The sequence below is a fragment of the Musca autumnalis genome, unplaced genomic scaffold (assembly GCF_047663935.1).
Source record: "Musca autumnalis isolate F117 unplaced genomic scaffold, ASM4766393v1 scaffold_4, whole genome shotgun sequence".
Lineage (NCBI taxonomy): Eukaryota > Metazoa > Arthropoda > Insecta > Diptera > Muscidae > Musca > Musca autumnalis.
In genome coordinates, this window is record NW_027411977.1 from 201,370,275 (window position 1) to 201,387,501 (window position 17,227).

The window sequence follows — 17,227 nt, forward strand, 5'->3', positions numbered from 1 at the left end:
AACTAAGAAAAAATCTCCAATTCTCTCTATTTGTTGGTTCGCACTCTGGAATACCGCGCCTTTTCATCTCTTCATCCACTTGTTTGTGCCATCTATTTCTTGGCCTGCCAATTCTGCGTGCACTGGCAAGCGGTTCGTATTTATACGACTTTTTAGCTGGTTCATCTTCGCCCATTCTTATGATATGGCCTAGCCAACGCAATCGTTGCATCTCGATACGTTTAACTATATCGCTGTATAGCAGATACAGCTTGTGGTTCATGCGACGTCCATATTCACCGTCACACCAAGCACTGCCATGTCTGCTTGCGCAAGTACCCAGGCTTCGAAGCCATACATCAGCACGGGTAGTATCAGTGTTTTGTAGAGCGTTATTTTTGTTTGACGAAATGTGGTTTTGTTCTTAAACTGCTTACTTAAACTAAAATAGCATCTGTTGGCCAATACAATTCTTCTTTTTATTTCACAACTGATGTCGTTTGTTGCGTTTACGGAGGTGCCGAGGTAGACGAAGTCTTTTACTACCTCAAAATTATAGGAAAAAACTTCCACAGTTGGTCCGAGCTCAATGGACGCATTGCGCGTCGACATCATCAACTTGGTCTACTCACGGTTTACCGCCAGACCCACTTTAGCAGATTCTCCTTCGACCTTCATAAAGGTATCAGTTACTTCTTTTACTGATCGTCCCATGGTGTCTATATCATTAGCATAAGCAAGTAACATGTGCTATTGGTGTAGATTGTGCCACTTCTTTTGACGTTTGCCTCTCGTATAACCTTTTCCAGCAGGATGTTGAAAAGATCGCACGAAAGGCTGTCTCCTTGTCTGAAACCTCTTTTGGTACAAAACTCTTGGGAGAGGTTCTTTCCTATTATAACTGAGGAACTCGTGTCAGTTAAAGTCATTTTACAAAGCCGGATGAGCTTTGCGGGGATACCAAATTCAGACATGGCTTGGAATACCTTTGAACGCAGAGGGTCCAATTATCTCGTTGACCATAGGCTTTAATCGTTCGCACAATATCCCTGACACGATCTTGTTGGCAATAGGGAGTAGACTTATGCCCCTATAGTTAGAGCATAAGGTCTTATCTCCTTTCTTGTGGACGGGGCACAGGATACTCAGGTTCCAATCGTCGGGTACTCGTTCTTCCTGCCAGATGGTGCTAACTAGCTGATGAATACACCTCATCAGCGTGTCGCCTCCGGTTTTGAACAGGTCGGCTGGTAAGCCATCGGCTCCTGCTGGCTTATTATTCTTCAGCCGATTTATTGCTGTCGTTAACCCATCTTGGCTTGGGTCAATACCATCTTCTTGGATTGGGTCTGCGATATCTTCGTAGTCTTCACTGCTATTGGATACCAACAGTTTAGAAAAATGTTCTTTCCATATTCTGAGCACACTATCTGTATCAGTTATCAAATTACCATGCTGGTCTCTACAGGAGCATGTGCCTGTACCAAAGCCATCAGTTTGATGCTGGACTCTTTGGTAGAATTTTCGGACTTCATTCTGGTTCCTATACATCTCGATTTTTTCACACTCCCTCTTTTCCATCTCCCTCTTTTTCCTGCGGAAAAGACGTTTCTCCTCTCTCCTTTTCTCCCGATATCTCTCTCGTGCGCATTTTTCTCTTCGGTAGCAGCACGACACTCCTGATCATACCATGGATTCCTTGGTGGAGGTCTCTGGTATCCTGGTATGGATTTTGCTGCTGTTTGCATTGAGTGGGCAATACTTTGATTAAGCAATTGGGCTAGTTGAGTGGAATATGCTGTAGCTATCTGTTGTAATTGCAGCTTACCGATGTCTAACTTTCGTGTTGTGTCTGTTCGTACTTTGTTTGCTACGTTTAACCGGGTGCGTAACTTTGCTGCAATAAGGTAGTGCTCCGAGTCTATCTATCACAACGTGATCAATTTGATTTCTTGTTTTCTGATCTGGAGACAGCTAGGTGCCCTTATGGATGTCGAGATGTTGAAATCTAATGCTGCTAACTACCATGTTTTTTGCCGCTACGATGTCTATCAGCCTCATACCATTGTCAGATGTTTCACTGTGGAGACTGATGTTGAAGAATTTTGCTTTTATTCGAGTTTTAGGAAGTCTTTCATTCACTGGTGTGAAGCTGGAGACCAGATGTTTTAACCTCCGACCAACTACAAATCCGCAACCAAACTCATACTTTATGTCATGTCAGCTATAATACAGTGCGTCACCTTTAGGTGTTGTTGTGACGCCTTTTCCATTCCATCGTATTTCCTGTATGCCAGTAATGTCGGCCTTGTACTTTTCAAGTACATCTGCCAATGCGTAAACAGCACCTTCTCTATAAAGAGTGCGAACATTCCAGGTGCAGATTCGCAGATCATGGTCCTTAAAACGTATGCGGGGGTAGTCAACTTTTGAGGGATTTGTTTTTCTTTTCTTTTGTTTTTTCATGGTAGGCTGCTTTTTCTAGGGGAGGGTTACTAACCCTAACCCCCAGGTGATAACCCCCAGGTGATACCACGGGGAGGTCAGTGTCCACTTGAGATGAAAGAGGGACCAAGATAAATCCTGGACTTTGCCATGTTAAAGCCGGTCAGGACCGTTCCTTGGTATCTTTCATCCCCTACGTCACCCAAAAATGTGAGTCCATTAAACTTATTTTAGTCAAAGCCACCAATTACCCAAAATACTTCGAAAATGTAGCAAACACACAACCCTAATAAAGCGTACATTCACTTGCAATTTGTGGAATGGTCTCTTAATTGACAGTTTAAAGTAATTAAAATCATTTCAATCATTTAAGGGATACACACACACATTTAAGAAACACAAACGCATTTTGTACCAAACGAGAACACACACACGCACATTATACGAATGTAAATTTAAAGTTGGATGTTTTAATTTGTATTTTAAACTCTGCCCATACGTCCCCATATGCTCTTGATCACCCCCTACTTAACTCTTTTTACCAATTGTCTTTTGCAGGCTTTTCGAACGGACAACATTCATGCGCCCGAGGATTAGCATTGAACACACACACACAAAATCCCACATCAACAAGTGTTGCAAACAAATTTTTATCAAAAAATTAGTAAATATACCTTCCCATCAAAAGGGGTTGGACGGAATAACCCCATCGCCACCACAATCACACAGAGTGTAGCCATTCGATAAAACTTAAAACAACATTTGTGGAAATAATTTACTTTTGTCGTCGTCGCCGCTACAATGGTTATGGTCAGTTCGGCGGTACTCGGCGCCGCTGTTGGCAGTGGTTTAGCTTTGATGGTGGCTGTCACCATCGTAATGTATCGTTATTATCTGCTGCGTAGACGTGGCAAAGAATGGGATGAACTGGATCGCTGGGAGGCGACACGCATAATGCGCAAATTGCAACTGAAGGTAGGTGCAAATTTGTTTATAACTTAATTTTGCGTTTCAGTGATGTGGACTGAACGGGATGGAACATTTTATTGAATTATTAAAATGCCAAACTCTGAGGTTTTCGTGCGTCGAGAGTGAATATATTAAAAGTTTGTTCAATGTATTAAATTTGATGGTCATGTGGTTCTTTCGGTAATAGAATTGGATTGTGAATATGCGATGCATATTTATGGAATAATTAAATGCGAAACAGGAGCATATATTTTTATCTAATGGTAGCAATAATAAAATGTTAAGTTTTGAAAACACAATGAAATTTAATGTTGTTATTATTGTTTTTAAATTATAGGATCCAAAGTGTATAAGGCGGAGATAAAAAAAATTGAAGAATTCATCAAGCGTATCGAACAATAAAATACACATTCTAATCAATATTTTTTTGTCATGAAGCAAGAACAATGCCAGAAATTAAAAACTACTGGCGCTGCAACAGAATTCGACCCCCAAAATTTATATTTGTTCTCCATATGGTATGACATGGTATATTTTTTATAACCGCCATTTACATTTTATTTATTAAAATTTATCCATAAAAAATAACAAACCGAAAAAATTGGTAAAGCAAATTTCAACTTTCATTGCGGAAAATGAAAATCTAGAAAAAGTTTATCTTTAGTACATAATCCTGTTTTATTCTAGTTTTAATAGTTCCAATTAGAATTGTGCCCATCTAGTTAAATTGAACGACCCAGTTCACTATCTACTTTACTGAATTCCGGTCGTTTGCATGAACAAACTGCGTATACTTAATTTCACACCTTAACGTTACTCATTCTTTTTTGAATGGGACTCTAGTTCCAATATAGAGATAATTTTTACATCATTGTTTTCATGTAGACAAAGTTGGCAATTCCTATAATGGTTGTTGCCTTCACTAATTTCTTAGTACCTATAAATTTTCTACGGCAAGATGGCAACTTTGTCTAATTGGAAACCAACTAAATACCAAAAAATAGGCAAAAAGAATATTAAATAAGGGGAAATATTAGCTGAGATAACAACCACAGTACTGCCAATTGTAAATTATAGTGGGAAGGAAGAGGAAGTTAGGAAGAGTTTATCTTAACCCTGATGGCGTCATTATTATTTAAATAGGTCGCTAAAAACGGAAACAAAAATACATTTTACGTTTACTGGCAAATATTTTTATACCCTCCACACCCTCCACCACAATATGGAAGGTATAATTAACTTTGTCATTCCGTTTGTAACACATCGACATATTAGTCGGATACCTTATAAAGTATATATGGCAAAAACCAAAAATATTTTACAATCGATGAATCCGAGTTTCACCCTTTCAGAATTCGCGAATTGTTAACATATTCTATATATTATGACTGCAACTATTTAAAATGAAGTGTTTTAGGAGTGTTTTTTTTACCAAAAAATATGATGTGGAGGCACATCCGCGGTTCTTGAAGAATCTATTTGAAATAGGTGTATATTGACGTATTTTTGATGGGTGCTACTGAAACCGGATGCGCATCAAAATCAAAGCGCGACTTTTACCCACTTTAAGGTTTTTTGCATTGTGTGATGCAACTGGCACTTTGACCGCTGAGTGAAACATCGAAATACGCATAAATATTGAAAGAGATTGATTCGCTATATCCAAAAACGAATGCGCATCAATTGATTTTAACTTATTCGCGAATAATACACTTTTTAATTTCCACATTTTTTGAATGATTGAAATTTCAATATTACTCTTAATTTCCTATCCTTATAAGTTATCACAGTAAGCAGTTAAGCTCTTGAGATGGTGAACCATATTTCTTGATGAAGATTTAGCAGTATACATTAATTATTGTATGGGATTTTAGCGAAATAGTTGGAGAACTCCGAAATATTTATACCCTACACCACTATGTGGAAAGGGTATTATAAGTTTGTTTTGGGAAAAATTCATGTAACACCGCGAAATATTCGTCGGAGACCCCCAATGTGGTACACCAATCTTCATATCTCGGCGAGATAAAGCGATTTTGAGATGTGTGTCCGTCCGTCCGTCCGTGTGTCCGTCTGTCCATTATAAATTGTAATCAAACTCCAGGCCGCAATTACGGACCGATCGTCACGAAATTTGGTATGGGGGTCGGTTTCACATCAGAATAGATCGCTATTTTAATTGGTGATGATCGTAAAATATTTAGCGGGCGAAATGAACCAAAAACATAATTTTTATCAGATTTTGTAGCTGCTCTGTAGGTCGCAATAATAGTCCGATCGCCTCGAAATTTTAAATAAGGTACGAGTATATGACAAAGAAAAAGCTTGCAATTTGAGATGGTGATCAGATAACATTTAGAGAGTTAAATGGACCACAACTTTTGTGTGAAAATTGTGAAAATTTTTAATATACAGCTTATATCTTTTTTCCTGGACGAGACACTCCGGGCAAGTAGGCTATACTTGGAAGAAGAACGCTTGACCTTTCTATTGATGTCAATTGTGTCGGTGTACATGATAAAATAACAGAGTTACATCCTAATATACCCAGTTATTTGTTCGTAGTGTAATCATAAACAAGCTAGAGGTCGCAATTATAGCTCAATAATCACGAAATTTTGCATGAGATAAGAGTTTAGGTAGAAGAATATGCCTACAATTTCGGATAATGATCTGATATTATTTAGCAGGTGAAATGGACCATTACTTTTGTATGAAAAATACAAAAAACAAATGTTTGGTCTATATTTTATTTCCTGGAGGGCATATGCCGGCAAAGTAGGCTAGATATGAAAATAGAACTTTTGATCTTGCCCCTGATGCAAATTACAATCACGTGTCTGCTAGATGACGGGCCTGCTGCTTTTGCATTATTACAAATTACATGGTGTCCTAACGTTTTAATTGTCCAATTGGAGTTTTATACATACATTGTTGCATGGGTCGCTTTGTCAACTTTTTGCAAAGCGATTCCCCAGCCAGGCAAAATCAAATTGTCAACGGTGGCAAAATATCTTTCAGTAAGGTTTGCGACATTTTCTGAGTATTTCAGCCATATAAAACTTCTCTACAAGTGGTGTCTTAGGGCACACCGTTCGGACTCGAAGATAAGCTGTGGGGGTCATATCATTGAGCGAATATGAATCGGGGTACACTCACTCATTGATGTGAGAGAAGTCTCCCTTGTCCCTTCTGAGATGTTTGTGAAACCATTATTATATTATTATTTAAGCTTGGTGTGATACGGTACAGAATCCACAAAGTTATTTCTTACAATAAATTTATTTGTTCCATTAAGAAATTTTGATTAGTGAAAAGCTAATTCCCAGTGGTAAAGGTGTAGGGTATCGCATGGTCGGCCCCGTCCGACTATAGCCTCGGCTTACTTGTTTTTTCTATTTTTTTGGAAAAAAATTTTAACAATAAGGTTTTTATACCCTCCACCATAGTATGGAGAGTATATTAAGTTTGTTTTTCCGTTTGTAACGCATTTAAATACTCATTTGCGACCCTATAAAGTATATATATTCTTGATCAGGGTAAAATTCTGAGTCGATCTGTGCACGTCCGTCCGTCCGTCTGCGGTAATCACTCTAGCATCCACAAAAATGGAGATAGAACGCTGAAGTTTTGGGAAAATGCGTCTTTTGTTTGCAGGCAGGTCAAGTTCGATGATGGGCTATATCGGTCCACGTTTTGGTATAGCCCCCATATAACGGTACCCCCGATTTACGGTATTTTGCCGTTTTTAGCTACATTTTCAGACCGATTAAGCTAAAATTTGACATTTAGGGTTCTTATGTGTCAATAAATTTATATAACAAAAGTTGTGGACATAGGTCCACGTTTTGGTATAGCCCCCATATAACGGTACCCCCCGATTTACGGTATTTTGACGTTTTTAGCTACATTTCCATATAGCCTTCATATAGCCTCCATAGAACGGTACCTCCCGATTTAAGTGTCGCTGAAATTTTGGAAAAATGCGTCTTTTGTTTGCAGGCAGGTCAAGTTCGATGATGGGCTATATCGCTCCACGTTTTGGTATAGCCCCCATATAACGGTACCCCCCGATTTACGGTATTTTGACGTTTTTAGCTACATTTTCAAACCGATGTAGCTATAATTTGACATTTAGGGTTCTTAAGTGTCAATAAACTTATATAACAAAACTTGTGGACATAGGTCCACGTTTTGGTATAGCCCCCATATAACGGTACCCCCCGATTTACGGTATTTTGAAGTTTTTAGCTACATTTTCAGACCGATGTAGCTATAATTTGACATTTAGGATTCTTAAGTTCCAATAAACTTATATAACAAAAGTTGTGGACATAGGTCCACGTTTTGGTATAGCCCCCATATAACGGTACCCCCCGATTGACGGTATTTTGACGATTTAAGTCGCATTTTTAGACCGAATTAGCTATAATTTGATATTTAGGGTTCTTAGTGACCAAAAAACTTATATTCGAAATAATTATGAACGTAGGTCCATGTTTTGGTATAGCCTCATATAACGGTACCACGGTATAACGGATTTTCGGTATTTTGAGAATTTTACCTACAAGTTTTAACCGAATTATCTGTAATTTGAACATTTGACATTTGAAATTCTTAGTGGTCACCACACCTCTCCACCAAAAATTGTCAAGAAAGGTCGTTGTATTGATAAAGCCCCCATATAACGGTACCTCCCGATTTTCAGTAATTTGATGATTTAAACTACAATATTAACCGAACTAGCAGTAATTTGACATTTGAAGTTCTTAGTGGTCACAACACCTCTCCATAAAAAATTGTCAACATAGGTCCATGTTCAATATAGCTCCCATATAACGGTACCTCCCAATTTTCAGTAATTGGCAATTTTAGCTAAAAATTTTAACCGAACTAACTTTTGAAGGTTGTAGTGGTCACCACACATCTGCATCAACAATTTTCAACATAGCCCCAATATAACGATACTTCCCGATTTTCGGTACTTTGAGGATTTTACTTAAAATGTTTAACCGAACGTAGGTCCATGTTTTGGTATAGCCCCAAAACAAACCTCCCGATTTTCCGTACCTTAGCTTTATTTTTTTGACGAACTTTCTGTAATTTGAAATTTAAAAGCCAACAAAAATTGTTCATTTAAGTTCATATTTTCGTATAGCCCACATAGCTCCGAACTAGCTGTTAATGACATTTGAAGTTCCCACGTTATGTACCGATTTTCGGTATTTTGAGGATTCTAGCTACAATTTTTAACCGAATTAGGAGTTATTTAACATTAAAGGCTCCCATCAAAAACTGTCAACATGTTTTATTATAACCCCTATATAACGGTACCTCCCAATTTCTAGCCCCCCCCCCCCCAAAATTGTCAACATACATAGTTAGATATAGGCACCATAAAAAAGGGCCTACCGAATGAAACATTTTATGTATGTACATTATCTGACATTTTAACGTACCCACTTAAAGTTGGGGACAGGAATGAAAACTACTTATTCCATTTTAGTTCAGAATATTTTATGGTGGAGGGTATGAAAAGTTCGGTCAGGCCGAACTTAACGCTTTTTTACTTGTTTTGGTTTCATTCGATTGAAAATGGATTAGCAATTATTATACCAGCCGGGCAATAAACTTACTATACTGATAATCAAATAACTAGAGCTTGGGAATTATATGAATGGACATCCGAGCCGAATAATCTATCAAATATTAAAGTAATCTACTAGAGAGATGATTATTTAAGTACAAAGTATGATTTGAATTTGACATATTAAATGGCTAAATCTATCGCGGACACAAAAAAAAAAGTCGGATTACATTAAAAATGTTATCAATTTTTTAATAAATTCCGTGAATACTGAGTAACATTTTACAAATATTATGCAATCTACTCACTGACGTCCCTTCGTGATAACTTTTTAGTGACAATTGTGCCAATTAAAATATTTAGCGTTTTTATAAAAAAAAATCTTAAAAGCAGAAGTAAAACCTCAATACCAAAAGTTTTTTACATGCATACATATCGTCGCCTGAAATGGCCAAAGACGTTACTCTTTGAGGGTCATGTCTTTCTTGACCAAATTTCTAATCGAATGAGATGTAATTCGGATTTTCGAATTCTTTGTGCACAGTAGGGCTATAACCAGAAAATACCACTTCAGTACCCTGTGCGAAAAATTGTCCTGATAACAAAAACGCCTTTTTAGTACGTTACGATGAGAAAGTTCCCGCACCGACAAAGATTACTAAAGGCCTTTGGATAATTTTTTCTTTGTAAAAATATTGGTTGTAATTATTTGAACAAACATTTGTATACATAGTTAAAATTTATTTATGTTGAAATGAACGCTAAATTATCGCGATTTGGCCAACATTGCTTAATCGTTTCATAAAGAACGAATTTCTGTCGTAATGGAAGAAACTTGTATGCAATTGTTGTCTGAACTTTTTCAACGGTAGGAAAAAATTGATAACACATTTCTTAATATTTTTCCATGCATTAGACAGCTATGTGGTGATATTTTTGATATTTTTAAAAAATGTGGACAGGAAATCTCCTCTCACAATATTGTTGTTATTTGTCCATGTTTTAGTATTTCTTATTTCTTATTTATTTATTTGTTACTTCCTACACAACAAGATAAGGAAAACACATTCATCTTACTCTAATACAAAGTCGAATTTATATAAAAAAATTTAATTTGAATACAATTTAATTAAAAAGGTGGATAAAAATAGGATTATAAAAGACTAACACAAACTTGAAAAAAAATAAAGGAAGATTGAAAAAATATTGTGGAAATGCTGTTGAAGCTTTTTATGAAAGGAATGTATGTTGCTGGTGCCTTGTATTACGTGCGGAAGAGTATTCCATAGACGTGTTGTACCGACAAAAAATTGAAATTTCGATAACAAACTCGGTCGCCGCAGAGGAATAATATTCCTTCCCCTATTAGACCTAGTGAACTTAAGTTTATTAAATAAATATTTTGGTCTTTGTTTATGAATTATTTTGTGCAGGAATACAAAGGCCTTGATTTTAAGAAGAGAGTTGAAACTAACACAAAAAAAAAAAAAACAAACATTGTTCCACAACATCCCTTACGGGACAAGGGAGACTTCTCTCATATCAATGAGTGCACCCCGATTCATATTTAGCTCAATGATATGGGACCTACTGTTTATCGCCGAGTCCGAATGGCGTGTCTTAAGACACCACTTATGGAGAAGTTTTTCAAGGCTGAAATACTCAGGAAATGTCGCCAACATTACTGAGGGGTATTTTGCCACCGTTGAAAAAATTTTTGATGTTGCCTGGCCGGGGAATCGAACCCCCGACCTTCTGCGTGCAAGGCGGGCGTGCATACCATTGCACCACAGTGGCACCCAGTTGAAACTAACATCATAAAGAAAAATGGAGAAACGGGAGACATGCTGTGTTCTTCTCAAGCAGTACACATAACGAGCAATGCTGTTGAATGTAACGTTCAATTTCTGACGGATCAGTGATCCACAGTTTGCGAAAATTTCGCTTCCATATATTAGACCGGGTACCAGATAAGTTTTTGCAAGGAGTTTCCGAATGTGGAGTGGTGTTAAAGAATGGGTTATCCATAGGGTGCGTAATTTGGCATAAGTTTGACCAACGTCTTGATGTATATAACTCGGTCGAGATCCCTATTTTTTTTTTTTTTTTTGCTAACACAGTCACTAATATCATGCTCTGCACTGCTTTGATAAATTTGGACATCGTCAGCGTACATGTGTGTCCTACTATGAATAAACTTGCTTGGGCGGTCGTAAGAATAATGGATCCCTGAGGAACACCCTTATTAACTGCAAGTGGCTTAGATTTTTTATTTCCCGAAAAAAAACGTTTGCGATCGGCCAGTTAAATAGGATTTAATGAGTCTTGAGCAGGGTTTCGGAGTCGAGGTATTTTTGGGTCTACTCCGACTCCAGACCAATTTTTTTCACGACTCCGGCTCCGGCTCCGAGTGTAATTTAATAATGTAATAATTTTAACTTTTTCCCATATTTGGGCCCATATAGGCTAATCATTTGGGATTTCCTAACACATTCTTTAGAAAGAGCATTCGTTCGGATATAATACTCAACTACAGAACATAAATATGAAGTAAAATTAATTCCTATATTGTTTCGTCTGAATCTTACTTTAAAAAATGGAAACAAAATACAAGATATAAAGTATTTGTCGGTTTTGCCGGTTTTTTGACGAGTATATTCTGGAAGGAACTCTTCGCCGTGAAACAATTTTTAAGATTTTAAAATATGTGAAAACAAGTAAAAAAGAGTCAGCCAATGTGAAGTGAAACTTTCACCTACGGACAGATCGAATGTATTTAAGGTCTCTTCAGAATTTTGTGGCCTTTTTGCGACATTTGAACTTGCCGACAAAAATGTGGATTAGTAGTTAACTGCACTAAGACACAAATGTTGAACCTTTGTGGGGGAGGTACGCCATTTTAGAAGTTAAATTAAATTTTGACAAAATATTAGGAGATCCAAATTTTAGACCAAATTGCCCCATTCAAGTGATATCGTCCTAGAAGTTGTGGACCCCATGAAACTAAGTTTGGATATAATATGACGAAGACCAAATGTTGGACCAAATGGGTTGAACAGTTCGAGAGTTATAGGCATTTTTGTAACCTTTCGGGCTGTTTTCCTAAGAAATATGGACAGGCCCCTGAAAAACTTTTACCGTCGTAATGGAGGAAGCGAATGCAAATCGCTTCAACAAAAATGAAAGTGAACTTATCCGAAATTGTATGTGAGGGGTACCAGAAGGAGTAGAGAAATATGGTCCATATTCGAACCTGATCTATATCTGGTAGATATATTAGGATGTGCAAAGTATGGATCACATCGGTCACTCCCTTTAAGAGTTATCGTGCGCACAATTTTTCCGAACATTTTTGAACTTTTGTGGGGGAGGTACCTGAAGGAGTGGACCGATATGGCTTATCTTCGAACTTAAACTATGTTTGGACACAATATTACGGAGGCCAAAATTTGGACCGAATTGGCACATCCGTTCGAGAGTTATCTTGCGCTCCATCCACCACACACGGTGTTATAGGGGCTTTTTGTATCTTTCAGGCTATTTTCTCAGGAAGAATGGACTTGCCCCTGATGAAACTTGTACCGCCGTATGGTGGGCAACGAATACAAGTTGTTGCAACAAAAATCAAAGCGATTCGAGAGCAGGTCCTAATGTGAACTTATCTGACATTTTGTGTGGGAGGTACCCGAGGGAGTGGACCGATTGAGTCCATTTTGGAATTTGATCTAAGTTTAGTAGAAATTTCACGATGTGCAAAGTATGGATCAAATCGGTTTCTTCCTTGAAGAGTTATCGTGCGCTCAAATTTTTCGAACATTTTCGAACTTTTGTGGGGGAGGTACCGGAAGGAGTGGACCGATATAGCCCATCTTCGAACTTAAACTAAGTTTGGACAAAATATTACGAAAGCCAAATTTTGGACCGAATCGGCAGATCCGTTCGAGAGTTATCTTGCGCTCCAACCACTAACACGGTGTCATAGGGTTTTTTGTAACTTTCAGGCCCATTTTCTCAGGAAGTATGGACTTGCCCCTAATGAAACTTACAGCGTCGTATAGAGGACAGCGAATCCAACTTTCGTAAACAAAAATCAAAGCGATTCGAGACCAGGTCCTAAACTGAACTTTTCCGAAATTTTGTGTGGGAGGTACCCGAAGGAGTGGACCGATTGAGTCCATATTGGAACCTCATCTAAGTTTGGTAGAAATTACACGATGTGCAAAGTATGGACCAAATCGGTTATTCCCTACAAGAGTTATCGTGCGCACAAGTTTTGCGACAATTTTTGAACATTTGTGGGGGAGGTACCTGAAGGAGTGGACCTATATGGCCCATCTTCGAACTTAAATCGAATCTGGACAAAATATTTCGATACCCAAAATTTGAACCGAATCGATTGATCCTTTCGAGAGTTATCGTGCGCACCAGCCAGCCAGACAGACAGACGGACAGACAGACAGACGGACGGACATTGCTAGATCTACTCAAAATTGTCTGAAACGGATATCGTACAAACATACTTGGGGTCTAAAACCATTATTTCGATGAGGCACATTTTTGGTCGTATCAAAGTGTAAATACCCTCTTTAGCCTAAAGGCTGAGGGTATAATGAAGGGGCTATACAAAACATAAGGACTACATGCGATAAAACTTTTAATCAATTTATGACCAGGTTTTAAAATGGAAGTAAGCCAAAATTTTAGAGGGTGACATCCAGTTGAGAGCCCAATAAAACCCATTTTCATGATTTTTGTCCAAGAAAACTTTTGTGACAGATGTTTTCTTCATCAGAATGAGCATAACATAATCTGCTTTCTGAATTTTTTGCTGAAAAATATTAAGAAGTTTTGTGGCAAGTGGCCGTCTATGAAACCTTGTCTGTTGAAATCAAGATACAGCTCGCAAATTTTAAGATAGAGATCTATAATTTGGTACAGAAGTTTATATTACTTCTAGGATGGTTGGTGTTGAAAATGGGCAATATCGGTTCACGTTTTGATATAGAACCATTGAACTGTACTTCCAAATAGAACTGTACTTCCGAAATGACTGCGTGTATACAACTTTCTTTCTGAGATTTGTTGGTATAGGTCCATGTCTTCATATAGCCTCCATCGAATGGTACATCCCGATTTTCGGTATTTTCAAGGCTGTGGCCTAAAATGGTAAATTTGGTATTAAGTCTTCCATGGGGGTATTAAATATTCTTTCTTCTTTTTTGGTATTTTTAGGATTGCGCTCTCAATAATCGAAACTGCTGAAATTTGGTATTTAGTCTTCGTTTGGGGTTGTAAAACTTTTCACCTAAAACTTGTCGGTATTGCTCCACGATTTTCGGATTTTCCCATTGTTCAATCGAAATGACTGCAATTTGGTATTTAGTTTTCGTTGTAGTTACAAAACTTTCCTCCAGAAATTTCTCGCTAGAAACCTTCGTAGAACGGTACTCCCTATTTTCCTGATGTTGAAATTATTCTTCGCTAAGGTTACAGAATATTGCAAAAAATCAGACAGTATAGGTCCACGTTTCGGTATAGCCCACATATATATTTGTTGTCCCCAATTCTGTTTTTCTTGAAATTTTAAGTCACAAGTGTCTATCGAATTGGTTGTTAATTTGAATTTTGCATTCCCAGAAGATAGAAAACTTACTCACAAAAAACTATCCATATATGTATATCTAGGCTTAGGCCTATCCTCCACGAGCCGGTATCGCCCAATCTTATGTTTTTCAAGGGTTTTTTATTAAAGTTTCGAACCGAATTCCGTTGACGGCCGTTCTTAATCGTTCTTAAAGAGTTTTGCAGCGCCAACTGAAGATCGAAAACTAATAAACATCAAAACCTAGTCCTTTATCGATCGATTTTGTAAAAATATTAGATTTTACGGAAATAATAGTCAGAAAAAGGTACAAATTTAATTGTTGGCTTAAAAAGCTGAAGTTTTTGGTCATATATAAAACGGACAAACAAAAATTTAAAAATAAAATCAATCGATTAATTATTAGATTTTGATGTCCTTATTAATTTTTTTATAACTATGATTTCATATAATCTTTTGTAAAAGCTCATCACAATATCATATAAGAATATGAGGTTGTAAAAAATGCATATCCCTAGCAAGCATCTGAAATTCATACATAGTTGAGCCGCTCAGTGCAAACATTGATTAACTCTACTTTTAAAAATTGTAAATTTAAATGTCAAAGCTTAGAAGACGATAAATCTCCAATTATAATTTCGATTGTCATAGATCTTTTCTTTTGGTTTCAAAAGTTAAAGGATTAATTGGACCAAAAATATTCTCGACTCGCATTTTGTGATCAAAATAGAGATGAAAAGACTAGACTTCAAAGGATAGTAAATATGCTGTAAATCTTCCTCTAACTTAGTATAATATACCGTTTGCTTGTATTTTTTCTTATAGCTTTTTTATACCCTCCACCATAGTATGGAGGGTATATTAAGTTTGTCATTCCGTTTGTAACACATCGAACTAATCATTTGCGACCCTATAAAGTATATATATTCTTGATCAGGATAAAATTCTAAGACGATCTAGCCATGTCCGTCTGTCCGTCCGTCTGTCCGTCTGTTGTATTAAAGACATAACGCGGAAGTTCGACTCACGGCGCATCTGTCCTTCGGGGTTTTTAATATACACACACCAAGGGCATTAATCTCCAAGAGGAATTATCTCTGCCCCAACATCTGTGTTCACAGTGTAATTTAAGCAATAGTGGGAGGCAGTAGGAGTCTATCCATTGTCGAAAAGTTGTTACACCTAAAATTGTGAAAGGACCCTAATTATTCCATTTTAATTAAGACTATTTTATGGTGGTGGGTATAAAAAATTCGGCCCGGCCGAACTTAACAACTTTTTACTTGTTTAAAAATAAATAATGATTTTTGAAACAAATTTTGAAATCCCGAATTTAATGTCATATTTCCATAATGTAAAAAAAATTTTGCCCGGAGTCGGAGTCGATTTTTTTTTTTGACTCAGACTCCGACTCCAGCAAAATTGCTCGACTCCGACTCGTAGACTCCGAAACCCTGGTCTTGAGGAGGTACCCTGAAAGTTAAAAAGATGGTGCAGTTTACAACACAAATTTCGATGGTCTGCAGTGTCGAAAGCTTTAGAGTTGTCATATTTGTCACTCCTGATCGACTCTGAAACTTCCAACAAGGCACTTACGCAGCTATGGTCAGGAAGGAAACCAGACTGTCTATCGGTTAGAGGTAGTTGACACTATCTATCAATGTCATATGACACGAAATAAATGTGGAGACGTAAGTTTACTGCATTTTTGCTGGTGTGGACGCGTTAAATAAATGGCGGAAGGAAAATTCCCAATATTGCACAAATTTCAGGTCATATAGCATTGACAGATAGTGTAAACTACCTCTTAATAAACATTTGTTTTGCATATATTCTGAAATTTGTTTGTGCATTATCTTTTCAAAAACTTTAGATAGGAAAGGTAATATTGCGATAGGCCGATATTCCAAGTTTGTTTTTGGAACCGGAATAATCTTAGCATGTTCCTTGGATGTCAAAATATTGTTGAAAAGATGAGTTAGAAACGGCAATAGGTGAGGAAACAGCATGCGCGCGAATTTAGGATCTATTCCGTCCGGACCTATGGCGTTCGTTTTTTACATTATTGAAACACATGATTATTTAATTTTCCGTGACACATCTAAACTCAAAAATGCCCTGCCTAATGTTATCCATATGAGTATCATACTGGGATGTATCAGCTTGAGTAGTCGGAATCTTTACAAAAGTTTTGTTAAGAGCATCCGCATCGACTTGACAAGTTCTCTTATTTATTGACTTCCCCACACCAATATCTGGAATGAGTTTCCATTTACTCTTAGAATTTATGGCGGAATTGAAACGTCTTTAATACTGTTCAGACTTTGCAGAACTGATGCAGTTGTTTCCCCTTATTCGTGACTCTCGAAATTGTTCATGAAGTTCAGGTGTTTTGTATTTCTTCCACCTTGAATAAGCTTTATCTCTCTCGGCAATGTAAGATTTTATCGTTGAGTTAAACCAATGATTAGTTTTAGAGTTGATTTTTTTAACTCTAAGGGGAACATTTGCGTCATAAGGAGCAGTGATATTATTTTGTAGAAATTGAACTTGCCGATCGACGGAGATCAGACTATATATTTCGTTCCAATAGATATGATAGAACTTATCCACCAGGTCATCATTGTTTGTGGTTCTGGATTAAT

At 37.3% G+C, this 17,227-nt stretch overlaps 1 protein-coding gene across 3 annotated transcripts in view; it reads left to right on the plus strand.

The window, feature by feature from the left end:
- Positions 1-17,227, plus strand: part of Sytbeta (Synaptotagmin beta) — a 494,139-nt gene that overhangs the window by 163,738 nt on the left and 313,174 nt on the right. For all 3 annotated transcript variants that reach the window (XM_073981205.1, XM_073981207.1, XM_073981206.1), the window contains one exon: positions 2,983-3,399. In XM_073981205.1, the coding sequence (XP_073837306.1) occupies positions 3,226-3,399 (174 nt within the window). In that variant the 5' untranslated portion in view covers positions 2,983-3,225. The remainder of the gene's footprint in view (positions 1-2,982; positions 3,400-17,227) is intronic.